The 20276-nt window shown below is 37.1% G+C and overlaps 1 protein-coding gene across 3 annotated transcripts in view; it reads right to left on the minus strand.

The window, feature by feature from the left end:
• Positions 1 to 20276, minus strand: part of DZIP1 (DAZ interacting zinc finger protein 1) — a 40629-nt gene that overhangs the window by 11059 nt on the left and 9294 nt on the right. For 2 of the 3 annotated variants that reach the window (XM_071806731.1, XM_065857977.2), the window contains 8 exons: positions 19026 to 19150; positions 15707 to 15868; positions 14842 to 14979; positions 13564 to 13626; positions 12167 to 12307; positions 9707 to 9755; positions 8358 to 8414; positions 912 to 971 (listed from right to left, as the gene is read on the minus strand). In XM_071806731.1, coding sequence (XP_071662832.1) covers positions 912 to 971; positions 8358 to 8414; positions 9707 to 9755; positions 12167 to 12307; positions 13564 to 13626; positions 14842 to 14979; positions 15707 to 15868; positions 19026 to 19150 — 795 coding nt within the window. The remainder of the gene's footprint in view (positions 1 to 911; positions 972 to 8357; positions 8415 to 9706; positions 9756 to 12166; positions 12308 to 13563; positions 13627 to 14841; positions 14980 to 15706; positions 15869 to 19025; positions 19151 to 20276) is intronic. The other variant, XM_065829170.2, reaches the window with a different exon arrangement.

Genomic DNA, 20276 nt, shown 5'->3' on the forward strand with positions numbered 1-20276 from the left:
AAGCAAGAGCAATAGCAGAAAGCACGGCAAAAATGCGAGCAGTCTTTATTTCAGATTGTTCAGAGTCACTGGGTTTTCCCTGGGGAAACACCTCTCACTTACGTGCAGAGGTATTCAAATGGCAATTTAGTTTTTGAAACAGCATCATTCCTTCAAAATTTAAACTCATCGGCTACAAGGCTCAAAACTGATTTTAATTTTGCGCATGGTACAGATTATTATGTCATTCAGCTATTTGGTGTTTCATCTGAAGTACTGTTACCCTTCTTCAGGAGAAGAATACCCTGCAGGTTGAACGAACACTTTATCTTCTGTCACTGTAAATGTTGCCTTTTCCAAGATTTCCTGAAACGAAGCAGAAGAACAGCTGCCACCGCTGAGCTATGTAATTTCATTCAGAATTGCACAACCCTGGCTGGAGCTGTAGCTACTTGGAGGGAGGCATAAATGAGATTGCCTGCTGAAGTATCTTGGGTGCATCTACGAAAGTGGACAGATTCAACCTCCACCACCAACCTCCTTCTTCTGTCTGAACTCCTTGTCCTCTCACAAAGAGTTTGAAAAAGAAGTAAGCATCCATTGTGATAGCATCAATGCCAAGAAGCTTCCAGTAAGGGAGTATTCCCCATGAAACATTTTCATTCTGCTTAGCTCAAGTGCCTTCAGGCATACGGAATATGCCTGATTTAAAGAGTTAGCCAGCTTTCCATAAAAACATTGAATTGGATAAGGAAATCATAATATTAGCAAGCACCAATAGCAAACAGGAGACTGACAGAAAGAACGTTCCCACCCAAATCACATAAGCATACTCAAATACAATGAAAACATACTGTAGGTGTCAAGAAATATTTACATTTTTATTTTCAAAAAACACATGCCACTACATTTTGAGCTGAATCAACCATTACCTTTTTCCTCTTCTGAAAGCTCCTCTATAGGTTCCAGCATATGCACCAAGGGTGCCTGCTCTAATAATGAGGAAAAACAGGAACACCAGACAAACAGGACAGAAGAAGGTCAAGGTCCAGAGTGGGAAAGTTAGGCAAAAAAACACACTGATGTCAATTTTCCCAATTGCTGACAACCTGCTTAACAATCACAAACCAAATGCAACGTGACTCTTCACTGCCTTGATGTTACATTTTTGTAGAGGACACCCCAATACAGTAGTCACTTCAGGAACGATTAACTTGCCCAAACATGGGTGTCTAGTGTCATCTCAGATATAACAGAGTTTCAAGTCATGGGGACAGGTCGGGTTGATATGTCACACAACCACGGAAGAACCTGCGCCCTTCTGGAGCGGCACCCAGAGGCCAGGTGGGAGGTTTTGAGGCATCTACAATGACAAGACCACCTAGGATTAAGCAAATTAATACTGTCATTCATTTCTCATAAGGAGTATTTGAATTTTAAAATTTATTTTTAAATAATTTTAATACATCATTGGATACAAAAAGTTTACAAAATGGACAGCCATAGATATCCTGAAAAATATATGGAAAAAATATGTTAACTCATCATTCCAAAGAATTATTAAGTACTGAGTCCATACATGCAAAAGATAGAGAAATTTTATATATATATGATAATTTCCAATAAAACCAACTTTAAAAAATCTTCAATCACTCCAATATCGTGAGACTCAGTATTTTCATGTTCTTTAAAGAAATCTTGAAATGTCCTCTGCCGAAAACAGCTTCCTAAACACATTGAAATTATAATTCTATAGGCTGTCAGGTACCATTTGGTTTATATAAACGAAGTCAGAGTACAGTTTATTTACAACTTTATAGACTTCAGATACAAGAGATGCAGGAAAATGCTTATATGTAGAATAATAAAAATTCAGGTTTTTAAAATGTTAATATTCGCCTTCCATAAATAAATTTATTTCAATGAAAACTAGAATTTAAATTTCTAGAGCTTATAATAAAAACAGAAATGCGCAAACTGTATCTGCAGCATTCAACTACTGGCAGTATAGGCGAGAAGAATTTATCGGCCAATATTTTGGGCCAACATACATTTGCCCCAGCCTTCACAAGAAACCTCTGGCACTATAAGTGGTTGCTACACCATATGGGTAGAAGGAGAGGAGGTGACGCTGCAGTAAAGGTGCCTGCTCTGCAGCACTTCCCATACAACAAGGCACAAACGTGGGTGCGCTGGGATGGATAATCAGTGTGAAATGAGCACTTGGAGCTAAGTGACATTTACTGTCACATCTGCAATATTCCCCATGTGAAGGGGACTAAAAGCAGTGCTGTAAATGCTTGGGTACGGCTGCTGCTCTCTCCACGTTTTCCATACTTGTGGTTATATTCAGCTTCTCACCGCTTTTCCAAGCAGGTTACAAGACTTAAGATTTGCTCTCCTATAATTTGCACTAAATAAGAAGCTCTAAAAAAATGCTTCTTACACCATCACAAGATGCTAACAAGATGCAAATGTCAATGTATTTTATGGAAACACTTAAAAGCAAAACTCTAAGAGACTGATTGATAAATAGGCTTCTGGTCTTTCAGTCTCTAAAGCCGTAGAATTTAGCAGTGGCCAGAGTATTCCTGGGCACTGGAATATGATCCTCCACACTACTGAACTCCTATAGCTGCTCCTGCCACATTGTTGTCCTGCACCAAGTAACTTAATTCTCCAAAACAATCTTCAGGCACAGTTTGGGATCACTCCCAAAAGCCGGCAGTGAGCCTGTTTTGGAGGACAGAGCCAGAAGCACGGATGAGGGATGTTCTCAGGGTGATTTAATTCAGCCGCACAGGCATTGAGGCCTCCAAGTTTCTTGGCTGAACCTATCAGATAGTAAGACGGTCGCTCTGTAATTGGATTTAATCTATACTTGTTTTACCTGTACTTTGCTCAAACACAATCTGCTTAAAGGAGCTGACTCATCTCTGCACAAGCCCTTGTCAAGTAACTTAAATTTCATTTAAAGCCCAGTCCCCAGAACTCAGACCTGAAAATAGTCTGCTGATCTGGCGTAAGGTACGTGCTTCTCTTTCTCAGTATACTAGAAACAGAGGAAGTTAAAATCAGTAAAAGAACAGTTGCAAGAGCAAAACCAAAATGCATTACTTGCTACAGGTGATGTCCTTCACTGCATGGCGATAGAGATTGAATGCTAAGACACAGGGGAGTGCAACGTCTAGTAACACCAACTTCTCCAATATGAGTAGGCCTTTTCTTTTTCTTTACTGTACATTTGTTCCAAGAGATATTTATTAAAAAACACACTGGAATCCTATGTAAGAAAAAACAGCTTGGTTCAGCACTCCTCTGGTTTATAGACAGGTGCAGAGATCACTCCCCTAAGGAGCTCTCTCCTTATGTTTTCCAGGGATGTGTTGCTTCTAGCTATTTGATCAGACCTCTCAGCTCTTACCTTACCCCACATCCTTGAAATCAGCAGCACCTAAATATTATCAAGCTTATTTTTAGGAATCTTTCAAGTCTGACTACCCAGCTAAGCCTCAAATCTTTACAAAGCAATCTTTCCTAACTTCATATCTAAAACAATCCTGCTGATGCAAACTGAAATCCTCACTACTCTGAATTATTTTAACCTTCCCTAGTTAATCAGACCTTTTTGCCCAAAATCTCACCAAGCCACAATCCAGTGTTAGCCTTAAACAAGTAATCACTACTTCTGACTTAAGTAGAGCCAGTTACCTTCCTATAAATTACCAGCACTAAGTCTAGTCCAGCTGACTTGAGCGGATGCTGCTTTACATCAACATCTTCAACATCAGACCTTACTGGCCAAGATTGTACTCCTAGTTTTCAACCTAGTCTGAGTGTTGAACCTAGACAGACTCCTATCTTCCCTTTTGGACTCACGCCTAGATATAAATTACTTGTTCCTAGTCACTTATCTGTTCCCTACTCCAGATAAACACCCAAACTGTCCTTGCCTTACTGGAAGAGGATCCCAGGAGGCTGAAGCAAGGCAGGAGGAGGCACATTGGGCTCCAGGAGATCACCTGCTTTGGACTACCAGAGTACTGGTAGAACTGGAGATTACATCAGCCTTGCAGTTCAGATGCAACCTCAATTACACTTTGTTCATTGACACTACTTGAACCCTGGCTCTCATCTCCACCCCTTTCTTGGCTATGAAATAAAGATAAATTTCAACATCATACGTAAACCTATTTAGCTGCTGCTACCTTGCTTAACTGATCCTTCTTAACTGTAAGTCTCAGTTGCCAATTGTTGTCTGCCTAAATCTAATCCTAACCCTAATCCAAGATCAGTGATCCCTGAATAACCAGGCGGCTCTGGGTGATACCAGACCTTTGCAGACCCTGCCATAAATCAACTTCTGTTGCTGTCATGAACCACCTTAACTCCAAACCTAATTGACAGAATCATAGAATCATTTTGATTGGAAGGGACCCTCAAGATCACAGAGTGCAACCATAACCTAACTCTGGCACTAAACCATGTCCCAAAGAACCTCATATACAAGTCTTTTAAACAGCTTCAGGGATAGTGACTCAACCACTTCCCAGGGCAGCCTGTTACAGTGCCCAACAACCCTTTCTGTGAAGAAATTTTTCCTCATATCCAATCTAAACCTTCCCTGGCGCAATTAATTCAGTCCTCCTCAACAGTCCCACACCTGACTCTAACCTAAAAGAATTTATTGTTAAATCCTATACCTAGTCCGTTGGCAAATTCTAGACACATCCGCATCATATGTCATCAGTCAGCCTCAGTTCCAAATCTAATTCTACCTTTATCCTCAGGAGAACGGTTCCTGCCAGCTTCAGGCTTGAACCTAGTGAAGCTGCAGTTTCCAACACCAGTCTGAATGCAGGCTGGTCATATTCATATCTCACCGGCCTGTATGTTAATACTTAGTCACCATTAAGGCCAGCAACCTTCAGATGACCTCCACAATGATGTGTCTGTCATTCCACATCTTCCAGAATATTTTTTTTGCCAGCTACAATGTGTGGAGAAAGAGATGAGATGTATCAAAAGTACAGATTGTCTTAACTTCTTCAGTGGATAATTATACTACTGAAAAATTATTTGCCTTGCATACTTCGACAAGTCATAAAATATGAGTTTTAAATATTTGAAGACAATTTCTATGCAGGTGGAACAGGAAAAAATATCAAACAATAATGAAGAATTCAGGCTGTGAATATTTCAAGCATATCATACATTATTTCTCTATTCTTATCTATTAGTTTAAAAAACCCCAACATTCTGACAATACCATTGGAATGGAAGTCTTCTGGTCAATATTTAAAGGAGAAATCCTGTCCATTTACTCCAAAATATGAAATGGTAAAGTACTTTTAGCCTGAACAGAAGTGTTAGAATTATCTATAGCGGAATATCACCTACAGTAAGCACTTCGGACTTGTATTATGAAAACCAAGGATGAAAGCCATGACTACACTCATTATCTACACCTTTAATTTATACTCAAATTTCACATCCAAACAGCTGCTAGACTTAATCTGTGCTATCTGTAATTTTGACTCTCATCTTTGAATCAATGCACTTCATATATTTTTCTCCTAACTAATCAATGGGAAGCCATAGACTGCAGATAAGCAGCATAAATATTAATTTTAAACCACTATTCTTAAATACGGTAGATTTTTGACACCTACCTAAGGCCTCCTTAGTTAAGAGCCTAGTCATCTCAGACTCCTACATTCAACAAAGAGACACAGACAACTTCAAAGAGCAGATCTTAGTTCTGCTGAACCAAACTCTGCAGATGCTCCTTTTCTCTGATAACTGGCTAGGAAAACTACTTGGACTAAATTTTCCTCAGATGCTTCAGTTATGTCCCTAATGATAGCTGGGCCTTGGTCCACACCATGTTTGAAGATCGAGTCATAGGTTTTAATGGACTATTGAATTTAATTTCTTTGCTTTTTAACTACTGTCTTCAATTCTGTCTACTATTACTGACCTAACAAAGATTAAATAGTGAACAAGTATTAAGATTTCAAGACTAATATAGGAGCAAAAGTATGATTTTAAAATATGACTAAGAAAAACCCAAACATAATTAAAGCATTGCCTTTTCGTGAGACTTAAGTATTATCTTGGAAGATAAGATAAAACCCTAAAGCTAGCTCAGAAAGTGAGATAAGAATAGTCAGCTAGGATGGCACTCAAGGCAGACTGTTAGCTCTCCCAAGAAATCAGGAACATGAACACGAAAACACCAGGCTAACACAATCTACAACTTCACACCTAAGATACCACATTTATAATTCAGGTATCTTTTCATAGCACAGATTTAGGAACTAATCTCAGGATGCAAAAACTTCCAGGCAACTTTGAAAAGTGTACTTAAGTTCACACAAGAGAGCCTTTTCTAGAATTAATTTAATTTCAAACAGAAAAAAAAAATAAAAAGAAAAAAAAAGTATTCCACATACAGGCAATTGCTTGGTAGGAAAACTATAACTCTTGTGATTTCAGAAATGCTCTGTGCTAGATAAATTTGTGTGCTTAGGTTGACAGCAAGCCCTTTCATTTTCACAAAGGCATGAGATGCAGCCATGATGTCCTAATTCAGTACATAAATGAATCCTTGAGAGGTCATGAAAAGTTTGGGAAAGACCCTATAATTTCTGATAACCTTTATATCCAGAAATTAGGTGGGATAAGTTTAAAAAAAAATCCAGAAGGGAAGAAAGAGGGCAGACAACAGACCTGCAGAGATAAATAAAATTATAATCAACAAAGGCATCTGAAGGAAACACCTTCTTTGAGGTTTCATAACAAACTGATAGTGAATCTCTTATATATCAATAGCAGGAACAGCCTCTTCTATCTTGAGAAGGTTCGTAACGTGTCATGAACTCCGTATTTGGGGCAGCAAGACATCAGGAAACGTGAATGAGCTGATATAAATTGTCAGAGCACACAAAATACTAATGTTCACAGAACTGTCCTCCTCCTCATTCCAAATGACAGTAAATGCACTAAGAAAGCAATGCTTGACAAGCTTGGTGTGTGAGCACTTAGCAGCAATATTCTTCATAAAACTCGTTTCTTAAATTCAAGGCAATAGCTAAGCTACTTGCTGTGAGATCTCTTAGCTAGAACCAGCACTACTGTGTTGGTGCAATGAAGCTGGTTTGAATGAAAAAGAATTGGATTTTTTTAAATACTATTATTAATAATCTATATTAATATGTTATTACACACAACATTTCATCTATACAGTTTCACTTTTAGCAATGAACAGCTACCTTGCATAGGTTTGTAAGAAAACTCTGTATTTTTAAAATAATTTTACTACATGATAAAAAATTTTCCTTAGTTTAATAATCCTTGACACAACAAATGTTTTGAAATCAATACTTCATCAGTTTTTCATTTGTCATCAAGTTATCTAAAGCTTCTGTTGTACACTGCTCTTTGTCTCCATCTCCCTTTTTAGAACTTTTTGAATTTGTTGAAAAAGAAAACTTCTGTATATTTCTCTTAGACAAATTCCATCTCCTCTCCCCTTGACAGATTTTAAAAATAAGAGAAATAATAGCTTAAAATATCAATATTTAATTATAGTTCAATAGCTCAAATAATTAATAAACTGGTTTTAACATTTGAGCATTTTACTTGCTCAAAGCACATTTTTCCTATTACTCCCCCAATTCAAATGAACGTAAAGAATTGATCACAGAATACTGGTATGGTAACAATACTCTCCATTACTTTGCATACTGAGAAGAAAGTGAAAACTATTTTCATAAAGCACCAAACAATATAAGTGGAGGTTCATTTCTTCCCCCAATTACTAAACGATATCACAATGTCCTAAGTTAAGCTAACTAAATAATAATCTAAATATAACTACAGACATACCCTGTAAGAACTCTAGATGGGGTGACTGTCTGTTTTGATTGTCTTCTGTATTTTTCCTCCTTGATATTTAAAATTACAAGAAAAATACAGCATTTCAAGGCTATAACATCTCCACATTTTTCTCTACACAAATTCCAGTTCATGCACATACCTATCAAGTATATACATATACCAGAAAATAAGCATATTTTCTAGAAGAAAACATAAATTTCCTCAATCAGTTTAATTTATCTTAAAGTGCTCCAATACTATACACATGCTAGGAAATATTCTCAAACTATTTCATTTTGTTTTCATTTAGTCTTTTCGATAGTGCATTTTTACAAGTACTTCATAGGAATCCTCAATGTCGACATACAGCAAAGCAATTTGAATCACATTATTTCAATATAGCTACTCTTACAGCTTTGATTTGACAAGCAACACATTTGAGAAGATAGAGTGTTAGATTTGAAAGTGCTGAATCTGGACCTATCAAAAAAACTTACCATGTGCCAATGGTAGACTTGGTTTAGATTCCTCAAGATGCTCTACAGTTGTATTCACTAAAACAGCATAAAAGTAAAAAATAATTAAATGTGTTACAGTAAACAGATATAGACAGATTCATAAATGTTGCAATATTTAATCATATTTATAAAGTATGCAATTTTTGGTGCGTTACAAATAGTTTACAAAGTAAAAATTGGTCCTTCACAACATAAACGTATGTCTCTATATATGCTTAACATTTTCAATACTTTAAGAACCAGGAAAAGAAACTACTAAATTGTCACCGAACTGGAAAGTGAACCTGCACTAGCCAGATCATCTCTTTGGTCACATTTGCATGTTGTCTGTGTGGCCCAGGGAAGAAACCCTGGCCCAGCATCAAGTCCGGCCTGATCAACACTTGTATTGCCCAAAGAGGATCTTCTGCATCCACGCTTCATATCAATTAGTGCAAACCCCGTTTATAACATGTAGAGAGTGTAGCCTTGGAGTGAATTATCACTTCAACCCTACATTCCTCAGATCAGCTTGAGGCCTAGGAGTAAATTCACTTGTGCACCACAGGCTGTGCCTCTGTGCAGCTGAATACGATCGGCTCCAGTTGAGAAGCCAGCCAGCCACACTACTGCTGTGCTCTCCTCAAACTCACCTACTCCCTGCTCATAGACTCAGTTCAAGACAACGTCCTGCTAATAAATCAAGATGGTTTCCACGCTGGGATTAGAATTAATCCAGCTGTCATCATCCATTGCAATAAACTTACTTCAAGCCACTGCAGCTGCAGCATCAGCTACATGGGTGTTTGTGGTGCAGGACTGCATCCCAAAACACTATTATCAGGCTTAGCTACTTGTAATGGACTTCAGTTGTTAAAGCACTGCACAGACAAAAATATCAGAGTTCTTATAATTCTCGGAACATCTGTAACTTAGCTGATAAATTAATTGATTTTGTTTGCTCTTTCAGTATTTTCCCTTTTTCGAGTTCTGCAGCCTAAGGACAGTCAAGCATGAAGAAACAATTAAAATTACACTTCATAAAGCAAAGCCAAAAGTTGTTTACATGATACAAAACAGAGTTGCTATATTTCACATCTCTTCACCACTCAGGCAATTAACTTGGAACATTAGAAGTCCTTACAGCTGCAAAACATGAACTTCGGAAATCATGGCATGGAAATAAAGAGGCATCCTGTGAAACGCAAATAAATTGCCAGTACTGATTTGATTTCAACATTTAGTTAGTAAAGTTGATACCTGTATTTTCTAATTAATTGTAACATTTGTTTCAGACAAGCTGCTGAAATCAGAAACAAAATCTGCTTTTTCTTACAGTTTGTACTTACCATCATATGGTTTAATGTTTGCAACTGATCTTGTGGACAATTCTTTTATCTAAAAGAGAAAAGACAGATATGTTAACAGCTACAAATGTAAATGACCAATACCTAGAAATGCACACTTAGTACAAACTACCTAGTTTGACTACTATTCCATAACAAATTATTGTTTATGATCTGGGGAAAAAAATATCACGTTTGTGGAACTCTATTCTTCTGCCTAATGCATATTTCATTCATGCTTAATGAATGTTGAAGATATATTTCTGTTTGTTGTCCTGTGTGAACTCAGGTTTTGTACACCCCGTTTTTACAAGCTATAAAATGAAATGAAAGTGGGCTTGTGGGCCACCTCAGCACTGGTAGTTGCAATATGTTCTGCTTCAGCAATTCATGTTCAGCTTTGCAAGTCCAGCTCCGCTTCAGGCAAGCACTTGATAACAGATTGATTTTAAATATACAAAGAGCTCTTCTGTTTGCTCCACAGTTTTCTCTGACAACCAAGACATGCACTGAAGAAAACTGAGAACACAGAGGAAACAAATTGGTTGCAATTCAGTCTAAAGAAGACAGGAAACTTGTGAATCCTCTGTCATTAAAACAATGTTATGCACTCCCATTCCCAAAAGAGAACCTAAACCCAAGCCATGTAGACAACAGTCAAGGTCAGCTGAAACCGGCACAAAATACCGGACCCTAGTCGTCTTTTATTCATCTGTCTGGTTATAACAAGTAGTGCCTCAATTCATTGTCCATTCACTTTGGACTCTACAGAAGTGTTAGCTATTTCTCAAGCCCTTCCAGTTTCCAGGTATTGAGAATGTAGATCTTCGCAATTCTATTTCACAAACACCAAACTCAGATCCCTCTGAACCTATTTTACATCTATGGATATACTGTTTTAAAAGGTCATTTTACAGCAAGTAGTCTGTCTAGGATTAAATCCTCTATTGCTCCAGCTAATGAATCTATTAAGGTGGAGATGTAAAAGCTATTATTTGTCTTTCCAAATATTTAAGCACTTATGTATAGGTTTAACACTAATTTCAATAAAAACATGTAAAATCAGATGTTGATTTGTAAAGAAAGCACCATCTAACAGAGGAATAGGTTGTAAGGATCACAAAATCATGCTATTCTCTAAATTCCAGGCCAGCCAGATCTTCGCCCACTGATCACCTCGAAAAATCTATTGTTATGTTTGAACAAAAGTGCATTTTTAAGAAAAAAACCAATCTGTTTCCAAGCAAATAATGTCATAGAATCACAGACTATCTCAAGCTGGAAAGGACCCATAAGGATCATCTAGCCCAACTCCCTGCTTGTCACAGAGCTACCTAAAACTAAACTGTGTATGACTAAGAGCCTCGTCCAGACACTTCTTGAGCTCTGACAGACTTTGTGCTGCGACCATTTCCCTGGGGAGCCTGTTCCAGTGAATTAACATCCCCTCAGTGAAGAACCTTTTCCTAATGTCCAATCTGAACTTCCCCCAACGCAGCTTCATTCCATTTCCTTGTGTCCTATCGCTGGTCACCAGAGAGAGGAGATCAGCAGCTTCCCCATCACTGCCAGCCTTGAGGAAGGTGTAGACTGTGGTGAAGTTGCTCCTCATCCTTCTCTTCTCCACACTGAACAAACCAAGTGACCTCAACCACTCCGCATAAGCCTTGTCCTTGAGGCCTTTCACCACCTTGGTTACCCTCCTCTGGACACACTCAAATAGTTTGATGTTCTTCTTGTATTGAGGTGCCCAGAACTGCCCCCAGCACTCCAGGCGGAGCTGCACCAGTGCAGAGCAGAGTGGGACAATCAACACCCTTGACCAGCCAGTGATTCTGTGCTTGATGCGCCCCAGGACACAGGTGGCCGTTCTGGCTGCCACGGCACACTGCTGCTTGTGTTCAACTTGCCACCGAGCCGAACCCCAGATCCCTTTCCATGGTACTGTTCTCTAGCCTCTTGTCCCCCAGTTTGTACGTATAACCAGGATTGCCTCATCCCAGGTGGAGAATCTGGCACTTACTCTTCTTAAGTTTCATACAGTAATAATTTAATTATATATTCTCACAGAGATAAATATGATACTACACTTTTAGTGTGAGAAGTCATGCCTTTTCAGATTTCAAATGCTACATTTCATCATGATTATTTTGTGACAGATTAAATCTTTTTCACTATCAGAAATTTTTCATCTCTAGAGGCCTTTTGCGACCTAGTAATCTTTTAACTTTGCGTTGAAATTACTAAAAACATTTAGTTTATTAATACTTTCCTTCTAAATTGCGGTTTAATTCCTGGTTTACATTCCCATGTCTCTTTTCCAGATCTATTCTCACTTATCAACATAATTTCCAAAGGGGAATGTTAATTACACAACAAGAGACATATCAAAGACCAAATGCTAGTGTAACATTTCTCTGTGTCCTGTGGTCTCTGAAACATAGAGTGCTTCACAAAACAGACCTGCTTCTTCTGAGTAATAATCAGATCATTCTGCTCTTGAAGCCTCTGCCCCAATTCTTCTATTCTCCTCTTGTAAAAGGTGTTATTTTTATTCAGGTCTTCCCTCACTGATGATTTAAGCTTCTCAATCTGTGACAGTAGCTAGAAAGCAATCAGAAGAAAAGTAATTTCATATTCATATTATATAAAATATTTTAATGCTATGGTTTAAACAAGGGTCATGTTTAAATATTTTTAACACTTTTTTTCAGTAAAAACGTTATGTCTCCTGTGATTTTATTGTGGCTCGTATTACAAAACAGTTGTCTGGATCACTTTTTATTTACACAAAGAAGACTACCTAAATCTCAATACGAAGAAAGGGACATACAAATACATTGCTGAGACTGCGTAAAAATAAGATTTCAGGAAAAGCACACAACACTATAAAAAATGTTTTGGTTATAAATAGCATCAAATAATGGTATTTCAAAGTGATGAGATGTGAATTTGCATGATAAATCTAATATATTCGCTCTGAATATAGAAGAAAGGGAACAATATTTTAGGTGCACCATTCCAAAAGTAATACTTACATTACTCCTCCCTTATTCTATTCTTGCATTGTGTATGGGTGTATCATTAACTACATCCTTTTTGGGGAATGTTCCATGGTTCCTCCCCACTGCTTTCTTGCCAGAGGAGGAGAAGCATTGGTCAGACCACTATGATCTGCTCAGTTCTTACATGGTCACGCAGATGAAAGGAAAATTAAAAGAAAAGAAGCAAGAGAAACAAAGCAGGAAAGAGATTAAAAAAGAAATGCAGACATAAAAAAAATCTGAGGAATAAAGCTTTGTATAGTAAAAATATATAAGCTGATGCAAAACAAAATGCCATGGTGTTTTTTCCTGGAAAAGCTGAAGAGATTCTGTGTTAGAAAGCTACAACAGAAAAAGCAGCAGAGAAGTGATAGAAAAGAGGAAAAAAAAAAGACTGAGGCATATGCCATAGGTCCATGGTAGCAGAAGGTATGGGGTAGATGAAAGCTACATGTTGGCAAGTTATATCTTAACTATCCAATATCTTCACATAACACAGCAAATACTGTATAACATACACAGTGCTCACAGAATTAGCTGTGAGCTCTTCAAAACAGAGATACAGCTTCAGGCATCTGCTGGATTCTTAAAGAATAAATTCTGTTTCAACTATGGATTTAACTGAAATGTCAAGACTCTAGCATAACAGAAGTACAGAGATAATAAATATGTCAAAGAGGACACACTCTCAAAAACTCTTGAGATCTAGGCTTTTTAATCAAAGAGATTTATTATAGCATATAAAAAACTACCAAAACGGTAAGAAAATGAGAAAAAAGTCTCCTTTTAGTTTAGGTGGTTTGCTGTGTCACTTACCAGTGACTTTTCTGTCGCATGGTCATGACGAAGGGCTTGTATTCTAGATGTCCACTTACTTTCCTGCACAGAATAAATCAATATTCATTCCTGTTGATAGCACATTAACATTTAGTTTGATATACGCAGCTTTATTTTTCTAAGTAATGCATAAATACTGAAAACATTACTGATGCTATGAAATGTGAGTAACCCCATATTTAAAGCCTAGAACAGTCACCAGCATGTTTTATACATCTGAGTGTGGTATTCTCACCAATCACTCTGTATTTGTGCTTTGATTTGTATATATAGTGATTGTGAGTGAGAAATACACTAGTATTTAGATACATCTCTGCATATTAACAATAAGAGTAGTAAGAGCAGGGTATTTTCCCCCCAAAAGCACTCATTTCAAGTACTCGTTAACAATGTATTTTGCATAATGATAAAAAACAGTATTAATATATCAGTTTTAGACTGAACTGAATTTTCTTTGATGAAATAAAAAACCATAAAACAAAGCTCACTAAGTTTTCCACATCTTTGAGTAGAGACGATCAAACTTCTGGATACCTGCATTTCACAAACACCTTCACATTCCAAGAACCATGAAATAAATAATCAGTGTCTCAAAGTGTCAAAAAAAAAAAAAAAAAGAGTAAAAAGGTTTGTAGGTATTTCCAAAGGCCTCAAAACTCATGACAGGCAGGTGAGTCTCAGAGCAATGCAATGATCTTGGTCTTGGTGGCCTAGTTCAGCCTTTCCTATAGGTGGAACTTGGATTGTCGGAGGGCTTTGCACCAGCACCACCATCTGTTCCGGCCAAATGACATAGTCCTGATACAGAAGTTGCACCTGAGAAGCTCAAGTGCTTCATATGACTCAAAAGCCACGGGTTGACAAATCCTGTCAGGAAATTTCTTAACTTTTTTTTTCATCTCGGAAAATTGGAAAATTCCAATTTTTCCATAAGTGGTCTCACAGATCAGCAGACATAAATGGTTTATTAGAGCCTTCTGGAACTGAACTGAAACCATACTTGTTAAAGCTTAATATATTTAATAATAAAGAATATTAGAATATCGATAAATCAATAACAATTTCTTTATAAAGGATTAATTGATTTCCATTATAGAGATTGTACTAAATAGTAGTAAAACTTTTTAAAAAGTTATTTTAGACATCAAGAGGGATGAGAATTTTAGTTTATGCATTTAAAATCCTACTCAGAGGTGTACAAAAATGAAAAGCACACAAGTAGTCCGTCAAAAGCAATACATTAAATTACAGTGTTACCTGTTTTTCAAGAAGCTTAACCACATTGTGATAATCCTGAGGACTTTGAGGTTTCTCTTCTGTAAATTCTTGGCTGTCTTTCAGGGTCCCTAAATTTGACTTTTGTTGCATATTGGACTTTTGTAATTCTAACAGTTGCTAAAAGACAGGGGGGAAAATGAAGACCTGAATATGTATACAGATTTTGTTTTATAGAACTGTCATTTTGTACAAAAGGTACTTTAAACATACCCACATGGAGGTTGCACCAGACACTTCTTCCATTTCTCGTGAGCTCAGCATTTATCAAATCTCATGTAATAATTAATATATACATATAAATATACCTTGCAAATACGCAAAGGAACTAGCAACTACAAAACATAAGCTGCTCTTGCAATGCCGCGTGTAGTTGTTTTCTGACCCACCTATACTTTCACAATTCTTTTTCTAGTCAAAACTCAGGAAAGCATTTCCAGAGCATGTAATGAAAACACCTGCAGTCCTACTGTGAGAACTATAATGCAGAGGTTAGTCTCCTCCACACCAGTTGTAAGAATATTAATATAAGGATACTTAACAGACAGCAGTAATAACAATACCTAGTAATCTATAAAGACACTCAACAGTTGAGTAAGAAAAAACTGACATACTTGATGAAGGCATAATTCATTCATCCAAAACAATGCTATTAAAAAAATAACTGAAATTATGTTAATAAAGCACCAGTATCCAAATATACAATTACAGCTATCATTTAACCATTATTTTTAAAGATTTGTAATGACTGTAAGATGACTACATCACATTTCAAACACATGAGCTTCACTACCATCTTCTGTAAGGGATTCATGCCTTAAAACGTTAAAAAATTTAAATCGCTTACATTTTCTAATGTCGAATTTCTTGAAGATAACTCCTTAAGCTCTTTCATAAACATTTGTTTCACCTTTTCTATTTCATCAGCCAATTTCTCTTTTTCCTCCTCTTTCCATTTATGAAATGACTGTAGAATTTCTTCTTCTTTTGATTTTTGCTGTTCACATTCCTGAAATTATTTTTAAAACATTATTTGCTATTTTTCCCCACATGCAATACCAATTCATGAACCTAAACTCTGTGTGGGAAGCACTCACTTTCAATGGGCAACATTGTGACATCAAAAAACATGAAAAAACACCAGTTTCTCAAGAATTCTGGGGTAGCAAACTATATTTGCTAGCAAAGCAAGTAGGTTTCAAGAAGTTCTTGTAGTTCATTATTTCTCATTGAATAAGATGTGAATTACCTTACATGGTCATATCAAGGATCCACCTCATTCAGTGCCCTGTTTCTCACAGAGGCTGTAAGTATATATGTGGGAAAGGATAAAAACAGGGCAAAGCAAACATGCACGTTCTCCTTGAGAGTCTCCAAGCTGCCAACTGTTTTCAGCTCAGAGAACCTCCTCAGCCTGATGCTGTTTTGTAGACTTGTTAACCTTTGATACGTCCCTCCTCATGTTCTTTTGCAGTCATTCCTTGTGGCTGTGTCAGCTTCTAGCAACTGCAACATCTTTTGCCAAGACACTCCAGAGGTCTACCACAAGTCGCATGAAGAGCCAACATTCTTTTTTTTTTTGGTTTGAATCTGGCTTCTGCCAGGTTCATTTGATGGATGCTAGCTCCTGAGCTAGAAAAAAAGAGTGAATAATTGATTACCCGTTCACTTTGTGCAGCCATGACTTCACAGTCTCTATTTAGAATGGCCGAGCATGCTAAGTGTTGTCAGTCTTTGTGGAGATGGAGGGTGACACACTCATGTCTGCAGAGACCTTTAAGATCACTGAGTCCAACTGCAAACCTAACACTGACAAATCCACCGCTAAACCATGTCCCTAAGCGTCACAGCTATACATCTTTTAAATACCTCCAGGACATTTAATTCTATCATATTCTTTTTGAGATGAAGGGACTAGACCTGCACACAGTATTTCAGCATTGCTTTGCACAGTGATTTTTCAGAATAATTTGTAATATTTTATTTTCTTTGCTGGCTGCTACTAACCACTGGATGGACATTCCCCTGGAACTATGTATCACAACCTTAACATCTTGCCCTTCAGTAAGAACACTCAGCTCAGAACCCATAATTTTGTAGATTGTTAAAATTATTTTCCCCCCCCATTTATATTTGCCCCACTTTATCTGTTAAATGACTTTTACCATTCCATTACCTAGTCACTCAGTCACTTTCATACAGTCCTCAACTTGTTCAAGGTTCTGCATTTCACTGCCCAGAATATAGATACTTTTTAGGCAACCCCTACGTTTTTCCATCACAGCATTCACTCTGAATTTGTTCTCTGACCAGCAATCATTGTACAGTTATGAAAGAATGGGACCTTCTGTATCCTTTCATCTCAAAGGAATAGAAGGGAGCAAGAATTGGAAGCATGACAGTTTTTATCTGAATTTCCTCCAGTAGTGGTTCTCCTAAAAAAAACACAGGGGAAAGATCTTCTGCTCTTTCAATCAAAAGACAACAACAACATGATACCTGAAGTGGCAGCGGATGTCAGTCATGACAGACAAACTGCAACCAGTCACACTTCACGTTTCTATCTTCCTTGACATCCCAGAAAAACACAGAAGCTTTGAAAGCTTCTTGTTGTGTAACACTGGAGGCTGGAGCTTCAGGACATTTCAGGTAGTCCTCGTATAGTTAGGAGACTCAGCTAAGACAAGTGACTTCAAAATAGGCCCCTAAGGCACCAAAAGAATCTACAATGCACTGTTATGAAAACTCCGGGTTCCATCTTATAAGAAAAACAATGCTTCAGGGGCAGGAGAAATATGTTACAGAAGTACCTTTCAAAAGGGAGGCACAGAATGAATGTGTAGAAAACCTAGCAGATGTCCACACAGGGCCAAGGCCCATTATGCTGACATCGCTTGCACTCCTAAGTGAAACTCTACCCACACTCTGCATTTGGTCATTCACTAATTTTGAAAATTGAAAAACAGCACAAAGCTGAGTGGTCCTGAGAAAAGAGGAACAAGAGAACTCAAGGAAGTAGAGTCTGGAGCTGTGTTCAGGGAAAGAAACACTGCATGTTTTACAGAAGATCAGGTTTTCTTCTGAAAAGAAGGAAGAAAATAATTAATGAAAGCCATGTTTTAGATTCAAAATGCATCGCTTGTTTCCAAATGTAATGGTCGGGTTTATGTTTGAAGGTCCTCAAATTCCACTAGGAAAGCCATTTAGAAGTTCAGAATATCAGGAGAAGGTTCTTACAGGTTAATAACCACAAAATACTGCTTTTGAATGGGATACAGAGCAAACTGCAACTCAAAGACCAAAGCTTAACTCAATCACTAGAAGTATCTTGTCTCTTATGCCAAGAATTTGCTCCTCAAATTGAAATGCAAGTCCCTCCCCTGTGAAAAAAATTTCCATCCCTATTTTGACAGCAAATTATCTGATTGTGAGATGATCTGAAATTATAGAGCTTTAAAAAAAATTAAAGAGCTAACTTAAAGATTCCTTTTCTTCTTTACGTACTTACAATATTTAATATCATCCTAAACAAAGGCTTCCATGTGATTACACACAGATAATGACTGCTTTAAAATCGTTCTGGTCTAAAGTCTTTTTATTCACACAGCAGTAGCTAAGACTACTTTCTGCTTAGGCTCTCCAGTCAGCCAGATCCTAAGCATTTAAAGACCAACAGAGAAGTTCTAGATTGTTTTGTTTCTTCTTGGCCTCTCTTCCTTGAACTGCTTTACACCTCTGTTAAACAGTAAAGTTCTTCATAGCAAACAATAAATCCTACTCAATTTATAAAGTCATATAAAAAATCACAGTCATATCTAAGAAACGCTTAATCATCACAAAATATCATAATGTCAAAAATAGCTTATATTTCACCACAGCAAGGCACTCTTATCTGCTTCAATAACAAGCCATACATCTTATGAAGTGGCAAGTGCTAGCAGAAGTGTTCTATCAAGTATTAATCGAAAATATGTCTACAATGCAAGTAAGAAGAAAGTGGATGCTCAAAATTACGGGAAGCAAGAGAGGGCTACCTCTTCCAGACAGGCCAGTGCCAGACAGGCAAGCCGTAGAAACATTTTTGTTCTGTTCCAGTTACAAATCAAGTGTATACAGTCCAAAGTACTAATTCTTTTGAAAGTCTCATATTACTTACTACATATTACCTTAGAAAACCTGACCATATTAGCCTGTTGTTCAGCCTCTAGCTGGGACCTGGTGAGCTGCAACTGCTCCTTCAGTTTATCAATCTCATCCTGCAATTTGTCTGTCTTCGCTTTCCTCTTCTGCTCTGTTTGAAAGAACAAAGATTTTAAAAATGTTTGTTGTAATTTCTGCAAATCTGATACTTACTGCAAATGTGTTTCTACCGTTTCAATAACATCCTCATGAAGTGTGACTCATATAGACCATTCTCCTTCCTACTATCATGAATCTCCAAAAATGCTTTTATAATACATATGTTCTTCACACTGCTAACACCCTCAAAGATTGAATAATATCAATATTACTGACCCATGAAATAGTTTATAAAATATTTACAAGAAAAAGTATTATATGATCTAATTTCAAAGGAATCTAAGCAACACAGGCTCAAAAAAGGACGTATGAAGGACAAAGTGAACCTCAATGACTCAATTTTGTTAGGTTTAACTCATTCTAAATAATTTTAGTAAGTAGTCCATTTGGAATACGACTTATTATTAATCCAGAATGAGTCGGGGAAAGTCACTGTAAAAAAACATTTTATAAACATGCAAAAATTACAACAAACTTTAATCTTGAAATATTTTACCAATCTGTCCAGTACTTACTAGGCTGCCCATCATCCGGAAGTCTAAGCAGAATGAAGAGTATTATTTCAGAAATAAATGCATGAAGTATTTCCCATATACGGCCATTTCAAACCAATTCTTTATCTAATAATTAGTTCAACTGGTTCTGCAGCTCCTTCCTTCATTTTTATCAAGTGGACAAGAGCTTCTTTCTTCTCCATTAACACTTCCTCAGATGCCTGCTCAGATGACTCTCACTTCTGCTGTTCCATTTGCCTGACAAGCTACAGTTCAGACCTCACTGGATTCTTCCCTCTCTTTCTCCTACCAAATGTTCTTTTTTTCCTAACTCATTTCTAATCACTGCCATTTGTCAATATTTGTTAGTCCTTAGCAATAAATCATAAGCAGGCAGCCTAAAAGGAATGAGAGAATTTAGAGATGGATGAAGCAAAACTTTGAGAATAATATTTTTCAAACTAAATATTTTTCAATTAAGTGAGACAAATTATAAAAGCTGGTGATTAGCAACTAAGATTATCATAGATACATGAAGTTAGGTTATTCTTGATAGTTTCTTTTTCTCACCGTATTTTACAGTCAGTTTAGTTCAGGAGAGACTGATCATATTCAAACTGATTT

This window comes from Patagioenas fasciata, chromosome 1 (genome assembly GCF_037038585.1).
Source record: "Patagioenas fasciata isolate bPatFas1 chromosome 1, bPatFas1.hap1, whole genome shotgun sequence".
Lineage (NCBI taxonomy): Eukaryota > Metazoa > Chordata > Aves > Columbiformes > Columbidae > Patagioenas > Patagioenas fasciata.